Genomic DNA, 10558 nt, shown 5'->3' on the forward strand with positions numbered 1-10558 from the left:
TCTATTTCAAATTTTATTAGGAAAGACATTATTTTGGTAAAGGAGAGGGGTGGAATCCATTTTTGTGTTAACAGAAGTAAAAAGCCAACGGTGACATACAAACCAGGCTGAAATATTAGGGGGGTAGCTCTTTTTGTTGTCCATCCCACTGTATCTTCCTGTGCAAAAGAGACAGGTTTCAAACCATGCAAATCTTTGAGCTCATCTCTTTCCTGATCTTGATATGTCTTCAAGAGAAGTCATTAGCCTGCGTATGCATATGGGGGGATTCCTTTTACACCAAGTCCAGTTATCTGTTTAAATGGGAAGGATATAAACATGGTAATAACTAAGAGTATATGTGAATACATTCAAAAGTCAAATATATGTCTACATCCAGTTTAGGACACTTTTGTTTCTTCTAATCTATAATAAGATACATATAAAATGGAGAGAAAAAACTCTGCTTAAAACATGGGCACTAAAATGATTTTAAAAAGAAATATTGATTACTATATAATCAGTTAATTAGATCTCATGTACATATCTCTTTTTTGGATCTATATACTGACTAGATCTTGTGGAAGGTCAGGAAGGAGCCACAAGGAGAGACGGATAATGCATGTATTATTATTATTATTATTATTATTATTATTATTATTATTACTACTACTACTACCACCACCACCATCCAGAATCCCCAAAATATCATGATCATAGAAGTTTCCTCAAGAGGTGACTCTTCTTTCAGTTGCCTATAAACAATCCCGTTACCTTGAATACACTGCCATTCTGTGGGTACTGTGATAAATAAGCTTCATCCAATCCTTGGCAAGCAGTGGTGACATATAATTCAGAATAATCATTTCCTCCAAAACAGCAAGAGGTTGTTTTACCAACAGGCAGCTTCACAGTCTGGATTCGTTTTCCTGTCAAAATAATATAGCACCAATCACCTTCATGGTATCTGCCATGGCCACAATTTAGGTTAGCATTTGCAAAGAAGTTCTTGCCTAGGAGCAGTAACTCTTGATTCAGTTTCCATGGAAAGGAGCAGAGAGAAGCCCGTTGCAATGAAGACATGCTGAATTTATGGACATATCCAATCATTGCTCTCTTAACAGGCTGGAATTGAGTTGGCTTTATCACATAGGGAGGGCTCTTCTACACAGTCATATAACCCAGAAAATCAAGGCAGAAAAACATAGAATCATAGAATAAAAGAGTTGGAAGAGACCTCATGGGCCATCCAGTACAACCCCCTGCCAAGAAGCAGGAATATTGCATTTGAATCACCCCTTAAAAGCTTCCAAAGAAGGAGCCTCCACTATACTCCGGGGCAGAGTTCCACTGCTGAACGGCTCTCCTTGTCAAAGGAAACTCTGGGCACTTCCACACCACCATATAACCCAGAATATCAAGGCAGAAAATCCCACAATATCTGCTTTGAACTGTGTTATCTGAGTCCACACTGCCATACAATCCAATTCAAAGTGTATATTGTGGGATCTTCTGCCTTGATATTCTGGGTTATATGGTGGTGTGGAAGTGCCCAGAGTTTCCTTTGACAAGGAAAATATGGCTGATCCTTTTAAAGCTGTAATTAGTAAGAGGCATGAAGGAAACATGGGCATCTCATATTCTTTAGAAGTACAGCTGCTATGTGATTTGTACATCATTTTTGAGGGTAACTAAGGCCCCTTCTACACAGCTGAATAAAATCCCACATTATCTGCTTTGAATATATGGCAGTGGGGACTCAGATAACCCAGTTCACAGCAGAGATTGTGGGTTTTTCTGCCTTGATATTCTGGGTTATATGGCTGTGTGGAAGGGCCCTGGGAAAGAGAAGGATGTAATAGCACCAGCAGGAAATTGCATGTGTTTAACAAAAGCGGGAAACAGATCAAATAAGAAGAGGATGACTTGTCTCCTCTCACACAGCTGCATCCAGTTCCACAGGTGAAAGCAGAACAAAGCAGATCATATACACCCAAGAAAGCAGAAATTAGTTTTTTTTAAAAAAAAGAGTTATACTTTTTCAAGTTTTGTAGTCTCAATGAATTGCAAATCCCATGATTCCACAGCATTGAGCCAGAGCAGTTTAAATGATGTCAAACTACATTGATTCTACAATGTAGATGCACCGTCTGTGGAGGGAAAGGAAAAGAGAAGACAGCATTTTGCCTTCCCAATAAACTCGGTCAAAAGCAAACTGCTACATCTTATAGTAGTTTGATCACCTTCTGGTCTAGTTTGGCCACATGTATCCCAGTTTTCATCCTCCACCACAAACCCTACCTTAAGTTAGAGTATGAATTCAGCTTCAGTTCATTGGCCAATGTTTTCAAAATTCAGATTTGTCCATCCCTATCTCTAACTCCCGTTGTGCTAAGCCCTGCAGAGTCAGGTAGAAAGTGGTTAAAAATGCCTTCCAGGGATTCCACCAAGAGGAAGGTTCTCCATGGAACTTCGGGCCCTTCTGAGATATATTCTATATCTCAGAATATCAAGGCAGAAAATCCCACAATATCTGCTTTGAACTGGGTTATCTGAGATAATGTGGGATTTTCCGCCTTGATATTCTGGGATATAGGGTTGTGTGGAAGGGCCCGTCATCCAGGGAATGTTTATAGTGTTAGAGTGGACAGTTTTTATCAGGGAAATGTTGGAAGGTATACAAAAGTAAGAGCAAAACATGTAGCTTACCTGTCTCTGGATCAATACGAATCACTCTTCCTCCATCATAACAGGCCACCCAGAGCTTCCCTTCTGTATCAATGCACATCCCATCAGGGATGCTCTCTTCCTTTTCCATCTTGTACATGTGCCTGCGATTGGCTGCAAAAAGAAATTAAAACAAACCATGAACTAAATTTCATGTCACATATTGTGAGAAGCAACAATTTTCTGAGACATGCTTATTGCAAGAAGCTACAAAGAAATGCAAAAAGTGGATTGCTGTGAGTTTTCCAGGCTGTACGACCATGTTCCAGAAGCATTATCTCCTGATGTTTGGCCCACATCTAAGGCAGGCATCCTCAGAGGTTGTGAGGTCTGTTGGAAACTAGGCGAGCAGGGTTTATATATCTATGGGATGTCTAGAGTGGATGAAAGAACTCTTGTCTGTTTGGGGCAAATGTGAAAGAATGCCTGTCATAGATGTGGGCAAAACATCACAAGATAATACTTCTGGAATATGGCCATACAACCCAGAAAACTCACAGCAACCCAGTGATTCTGGCCATGAAAGCTTTCGACCACACATTAAAATGTAAAAAGATTAATTTAAGGCAGTGGTTCCCAACCTTTTTTTGACCAGAGACCACTTGACCAGGGACCCCTTTGACCAGGGACCAATCTCCAACATTAGTACAAAAAGGGTTACGAACCAGGTTTTGATCAACTTTAGATTCAGTTTGGTTATTTGGGGTGCTGATTCAGAAAATTATATTGGCTACACAACATATGCCATCCAGTATTTGCCATCTGTTTGCCTACAGAATACCATATTTCATATTCTAGAGCTGATGTGGTAGTTGTAATCTTTTTGGGTAGTCAGCCTCTCCCCTCCCGGCATCCCTGTTGTCTCGGCACTGTAAGAGGGTTTTGCAAGACCAGTCATTGACCATTGCTATGTAGTTTCGAAGCAATGGTGTAGTAATGGTGAGGCTGTGGACCATATTTTTGTCCTTGCGGACCACTGGTGGTCCATGGACCACAGGTTGGGAACCACTGATTTCAGGGGTTTTTTTAATACTACATGCAGATGAAGTATAGGGTCACACTATCAACCTAAAGCAGCATTACTCTGACAAAAGCATAGCAAAGTAATGTCCAACCAGCATTACTGATACCATGGACAAACTGGACACAACTCCTATTGTTTATGCCATTCAAAATATAAACACTGTTATCCTTAAACTGTAGTAATGGTAATGAATTCTTTGTCCTGTTATTTTTTGAGAGAGACAAGAAAAAAATCTAGCCCATTTTCAGCACAGCATAAGAAAACAGCATTCTGTAATGGCTATTTATTAAAGTGACGCAATGCCTTTCACTTACATTAAACTTATGTATATGCAATCACTCAGTGAAACTGTTAAAAGACAGATGACTGATGGGCTAGAAGTGAATCAATTGAAGGTTTATTTCTTTAGAACAGCCCAAGGCTTGAAAAATTTCCTTTTGGATTAGAGCTCATACCAGATGGCCATACCAATTAAGAGCTGTAATTCAAAAAAGTAACTTTTTCATGCTCAAGATTTGACTTACAGCTGTAGTTACACAGCAGATACTGGATTTTTGTTCAGTGGTGTGAAAGCCATTGTGTGCAAAAAATAACTCTCAGAGATCTAAGATTATGAAAAGAGCAGCCATACACAGCTTTCCGGTTTGCAGGTCATAGTCAAATGCATCCACATAGTAGGAAAGGCTATCGATGTAAAAGAAGGTTCTGTGATCCAGCGACCAATCCAACCCATTGGAGATGTCCACCTTATCGAAGTGCTTCACTGTGGAGTGATCGGGGAAGAGAGTGTAGAAGGACCCTTCGTGCCTCTCCACCACTGCGGGCCGAATCTCCTGAGCCATCGTACCTGTAAGAACCACAGGGTACAAGTTATTAGTAAGGAAAGACAAGACAACTGTAATACTCAGGAATTTGGAGAGATCTAGCTTTGAGAATGGGAAAGTTCTAACATTGCTTTTCACTCCTCTATGCAAAACTGTTGCAAAAACTTTTAGCGCTCATACTAACTATGTAGCGTCCTAATGGCAGCAACCTACAGTAGAACTGCACTCTTCGAATTAAATTAGGACCTTTTGTGGAGTTGATTATCTTCTGATACGGAAAATATTTATTTATTTATTTATTTATTTTGAGCATTTGTATCCCGTCCTTCTCAACCCCCAAGGGACTCAGGGCAGCTTACAACTGGCAATCATTAGATGCCAACAAACAAACAATCACAATGCAAACAATTAACATTAAGTAAGACAACAAAATTATAAAATACATTAAAATATTGGCCATTAAAATATTAAAACACAACCAAGCCTAAGTCCGCAAATCCAAATCATAATCCTGAGTTCCAATCCAAGATCTATTCATTGACAATTCTCATGAGTCATTGAAGTTGCTGCTCGGTCAGCTGCCTGAATGCTTGGACCCAAAGCCAAATTTAAGTTTTTTTCTCAAGGAGAGGAGAGAGGGAATCTCCCTGAATTCACTGGGGAGTGTGTGCCATAGATGGGGGGCCATCACCGAGAAGGCCCTGTCTCTTTTCCCCACCAATTTCATCCCCCGCCAATTCAAACCGGTGAATTAAAGAAAATTTAACCTAAGAGAACACATTTCTAGGCATCTCTAGGTCCTCCAGTGCAACTATATAATCAATTGATGGTAGAAGTTGACCACGAAGGCGCATTGGAAGACCTATGAATTCCTAGGTTATTTTTCTTGGAAGACCTAGGAATTCTTAGGTTATTTTTCTTTAATTCATAGGTTTTCTAGTTCGGGGGTAGGGTGGGGTAATGCTCTTAAACCCCAGTGAATGTGGAGGACTAACTTCTACCCATCAACAAGATATACTTCCTCAATGCATCAAGGCAACATGGACCTTGTTTCATCACAAACCCAAATTCAGTAACAGAGAAGATGTGTACAACTCCTGGCTGCAAATTGTTCCAGGGCAACAGAAGCCAAAAGAGAGTTCCAGCAAGGTTGGTGGAGTGGCCTTTGACAACTTGCTAATCTCCCAGCTTCTGATATTCTTAAGAGCAGACTCTGTCATGCAAGTCATGACCAACCTACCTGCCAACATTCTTCCGGCAGGATCCACTTTGCCATCATTGAATCGGTTGTTGGGTTTATCCTTATCAATATGAGCAATGGAGGTTACAGATTTGTTTTTCCAGTTCAAAGCAGCAAACTGAGTTCCCAGAGTAATCATGTAATCACCGGATTTGCGGAGAGCTATTGAGCTTACTGGAGCATCTGGAAAATGTTGAAGTATTAGTCAAAATATAGGATTCACTATTATTCACAGCTTCAGGTATCCACAGGTGTGTCTTGGAACATTCCCAAATATATGGTCATGATGTATTTGGTTGAAAGGCATATAAATATATCATATGAATCCATGTGTGTAATATACTTCATATTGTTTGGGGTTGAAGATTAAAATCTGGGCATAAGAGCCCATGTTCACATATCTTCATTGATGTGCATAAACTGACCCTGTCAGGCTCAACCTAAGAAGCTGCATATGATCATTGAAAATTTGGGCCTTTTGAGAACGCCATCCCGATACATATAAACCTCTTGATATCACCAAAGTCACCACCGAAAGCTTTCTGCCCAAGGCGGGTCCATTTTATGAGAACCTGGAGCTCAGCCTTCCTCATAGTGGAACCAAAGCAGTAAGACTCAACATGCATGATATTCTTTATTATTTGGATTTTAAAAATTATAAATTCCTCTGTAAAGTACTGCCTTCTGTGGGAATCATATAGTCGTCACCCCCTTTTTTTACTCCAAACTTTTATTTATTTATTTATTTATTTACTATATTTATATCCCGCCTTATTTATTTATTTACTATATTTATATCCCGCCTTTCTCGTTTGTCTGGATGGATCCCAGACAAACGATTTCACTCTTTTTCTGAAGGTCAGGAGGGAGGGGCTGATATAACATCACTGGGGAGGGAGTTCCACAGCCGAGGGGCCACCACCGAGAAAGCCCTGTCTCTCGTTCCCACCAGTTGCGCCTGCGAAGGAAGTGGAACAGAGCAAGGCCTCCCTGGATGATCTTAATCTCCAAGATAGTTCATGGGGGAGATCTGTTCTGACAGGTAAGCTGATGCCATATTTATATGTGTCGCTTTGACACTTCTGGATAAGTATTACTAAACCGCACCTAGATCATTCTATGAAATGACTGCAGATTTTCCATACCAGATGCATTAGGATTTATATGTACTCCCTATACATGAGGATTTTTAGTATAGAAAATGGACCTAAGAGATACATGGAAGGGGAAAAAAATCCCAGGTTTCTTCTGCCATAATCTTCAAAAATAGGAAAAATAATATTTCTGATTCTTCTTCTTCCTACACCAGTCCTAAAAACCTGTGATATTGCTTAGCAATCACCAAACATCTACCTTTGGGCAGCCAGAAATACATATTCTATTTTAAATGCAATGACAAAACTCAAGTAGAACAACTCCCTATGAAATTGGAAAAAAGCATGACTAAAATACTTTCTTTTACCTGAGATAATACCTCCCTAAATAATCCTCTTTTATGACTTCTGCTGGTGAGACCAAGAGATTTCTAGAGATAATGTTTTAATCAAATCTACAACAAGTCAAATTCCTGCAAATGTGAAGGGGCAACTGTGCAATATGTGAAATATATGGATAAGTTAAACTAAACATCGAATTTGTGGATAAAGAGATCAAATTTGATAATCAGTTTCACTTACCCACACTGAGGAAAAAAATCCCTTCCCCCCAAAAGTTCCTCCAGTACAATTCTATGGTATGCTTCTTCCAGTAGTCAAAATATAGGTTCACTATTATCAGTGGGTTCATGTACCTACAGGGTCTTGGGACATATTCTCCATGGATGTGGTCATTTGTGCTGAACCAGGATTTTGGAATCTGTCTCTTACCTACAGAAACACTTTGCAGGTCCTTTGTAAGTGAATTCCATCGGAAGATGTTTTGTCCAGTTATATCCACAAAGAGAAGTGACTTCTCCTTTTCCTCCCATAGAGGTGACTCTCCAATCTTGCAGTTCTCTTGGACAACACACTCAATTTTTACAGATGACATTGTCTGTGGTGAAAAGGAATAGCAGTCAAGAATGCAGACAGAGAAACTGAAGAGGTACTTGTATGGGTGCTGTGGGAAACCAAGTTCAAATCCTTGCTTGGCCTTTTTTTATCATGTCAGAAGCGACTTGGGAACATACTACAAGTTGCTTCTGGTGTGAGAGAATTGGCCATCTACAGAGACGCTGCCTAGGGGATGCCCGGATGTGTTACTATCCTGCTGGGATGCTTCTCTCATGTCCCCGCAAGAAAGAGCTGACAGACGGAAGCTCACCCCATTTCACAGATTCAAACCAGCAACTTTCACATCAGCAACCCAACCTTCAAGTCAGCATTTCAGCCGGCACAAGGTTTTAGCCCATTGCATCACCTCAGCTCTATGCTTGGCCATGGAAACCTACCAGATGGTCCTGGGGATGTCACACTCTCTCTAGGTCTCAGAAGGCAATGATAGACACCTTCTGAATAAATCTTGCCAAAAACAAACTCTAGGATGGGGTTGCCAAATTGGAGTCACCTTAAAGTCACACAACAGAAATTATACTGAAACAAAACAGAATTTTAAAAGACCTAATAATTTCAAAGCCACCTATCCATGTTGATCTCTTAATAGCAGTTAGGTATCAATAACTGGTTGTTAGCAATTAGTTTGCTTCCTAATAACAGAAAGTTGCTTGCCAGGTAAGAAAAATGGAATATTGTGGTTTGCAAGTGCCTTGAAGTCATCAATCTGAATTTAAAAGGCAAGAAATACTCAGATGTAGGTTTGCCATTTCCTTCCTTTGAAAGATAGCCTACAGCACCTGATATGTGTTGGTGGTCTCCCATCCAAGTTCTAACCCCGGCTGCTTCTTCTTAGCTTAACAAGGTGAGACAAGAGCCAGTGCATTTGGGATATTTCGGTAGGATATACTAAGGCATGGAAATGGAGTGACTTGTTAACAGTATGGTCAGCAGACATACTATACTCTCATGTGTGTGCAGGGATATCTGTGCAATATTGTTACTACAGGTTCAATTTATAGAAGTTAACAACTAACCTAAAGGAACGCTCGGTGGCGCAATGGGTTAAGCCCTTGTGCCAGCAGGACTGCTGACCGAAAGGGAATCTAGGAAGTGGGGTGAGCTCCCATCTATCAGCTCCAGCTTCTCATGCAGGGACATGAGAGAAGGCTCCCATGGGATGGTAAAACATCTGGACATCCCCTGGGCAACGTCCTTGCAGACGGACAATTCTCTCACACCAGAAGCAACTTGCAGTTTCTCAAGTTGCTCCTGAGACACAAAAAAAACCCAACTAAACTAAACACAAACTGCAATTAGTGAATTTCAAAACCTAGCAATAGATATTACATCCCATTTATAGCCTGCAATTAATGAGTTGCACAATTAATCAATTGAAAACTCCTAGCTTTTAAATCCCATTTAGTTCAATGAAAGAATTACACTGAGATCAATGGGACTGTGCTTCAGTCAGCATTTCAGAGGGGGAAAGAGGAACACAATTAACGCATTCTAGTATGTACTGAATAAACAGAATTAGAAATACTGGATACCAAACCTTTTCCTTAATCCACTCAGAAGATTTCCAGTCCGATGTGTCCAATACACGATGAATCTCTAAATGACTCTCCTAGCTTTTTCTTCCCTTGGTATTGCAGACCAGTGCTGACACACGTCTGAAATGCTCTCACATTTATAGCAGCTGGGATTGCTAATCTTTAATGCCGGCAGTTATCTTCATAGTCAAACATTTCCAAGGTCTTGCTGAATAAAGTGTTTTTTTGTGTGTGTGCAGTCGGGCTAACAATAGGGCAAATTTCACAATTACTTTCTGCTTATTCCAAAAATGGAGGAGGGAAGCAGGGGAACATGTGATGCTATGTGCTGTGTGCCACATTTTTGCACAAGATTCCCAAAATAGATTTGTTAAAAAGTCAATAAGAAATGCACAATTACAAGCCAGAAATTGCAACATGTATTATGTGCACATGTACTGTAATGAGAGTCTCATTGGCAGAGAAAGCTTAAAGGCCATGGAAACTGCAACTCCCAAAATTCCAGAGCACTAAGCCCTGGCAGTTAAAGTGGTGTCAAGCTGTGTTAATTCAATAGTGTAGAGCAGGGTTGGTATCTCTGTAGAGCCATGTAATCTACCCCCCCCCCCCAACCTCTTGGGTAGGTCACACACTCTCAGCCTCAAAGGAACTTCCACCATCCCAGGTTCGCCTTGAGGTGGCCATAAGTCGGAGATGACTCGAAGGCACACAGCAAGGCTTCCTCTTATGCTTCAGGTTGGGCGATTCATGTCATTCGGCCTAATCTGTGCCGAGAGAGTGGCTCTGTAGGAAAGAGGGAAAGAGCGCCGCGGGTTCGCTCTCTTTTCCCGACTAAACACGGAAACCTTGGCTTTCCTCGGCAGCGGGGAACGGGAGGCAGGAAGCGACCTACCAGCTGGGCCTCTTGGCTTGGAGAAGTTCCAGCTCGGAGGAGCGCCTGCTTCGGGCTTTTGGAGGCAGAAGACTCTCCGCCGGCGGGAGGCGGGTTGTGGGTCCCGATCGATCAATCGATCACCCTCTACACTGGCTTCCTTTAGCTTTGCTGATTGGCGGCGCCTGCCTCTCTGCTGACTTTTGGGACTCCCAAGAGAGGCCGGACTGCCTCCTCCTCGGAAGGGCTGGGCTGGGCTTTCTTGCAGCAACAAGCCCCTGCCAACGAGCCTGGCCTAGGAGCTTGC

General features: G+C 41.4%; 1 protein-coding gene across 2 annotated transcripts; it reads right to left on the reverse strand.

The window, feature by feature from the left end:
• Positions 1-10558, reverse strand: LOC132771621 (regucalcin). Of its 2 annotated transcripts, none has more exons than XM_060769842.2 (7): positions 10273-10558; positions 7660-7825; positions 5795-5977; positions 4362-4577; positions 2689-2820; positions 754-908; positions 1-293 (listed from the first exon to the last, which is right to left on the reverse strand). In XM_060769842.2, exons 2-7 carry the CDS (start codon positions 7820-7822, stop codon positions 243-245), a joined length of 900 nt encoding a protein of 299 aa, XP_060625825.1. In that variant the 5' UTR covers positions 7823-7825; positions 10273-10558; the 3' UTR covers positions 1-242. The 2 variants fall into 2 exon arrangements, with proteins under 2 accessions (XP_060625825.1, XP_060625824.1); XM_060769841.2 differs by lacking the exon at positions 10273-10558 and adding an exon at positions 9383-9527.

The sequence above is a fragment of the Anolis sagrei genome, chromosome 3 (assembly GCF_037176765.1).
Source record: "Anolis sagrei isolate rAnoSag1 chromosome 3, rAnoSag1.mat, whole genome shotgun sequence".
NCBI lineage: Eukaryota > Metazoa > Chordata > Lepidosauria > Squamata > Dactyloidae > Anolis > Anolis sagrei.

Bases quoted from the DNA above. Each gene is read 5' to 3' on its own strand.
- LOC132771621 (XM_060769842.2), bottom strand. From the start codon at position 7,822: ATGTCATCTGTAAAAATTGAGTGTGTTGTCCAAGAGAACTGCAAGATT. The intron at 5,978-7,659 runs GTAAGAGACAGA...AACATTTTCCAG, and splicing joins CCTGCAAAGTGTTTCTGTAG to ATGCTCCAGTAAGCTCAATA. The intron at 294-753 runs GTAACGGGATTG...CCATTTAAACAG, and splicing joins AGAATGGCAGTGTATTCAAG to ATAACTGGACTTGGTGTAAA.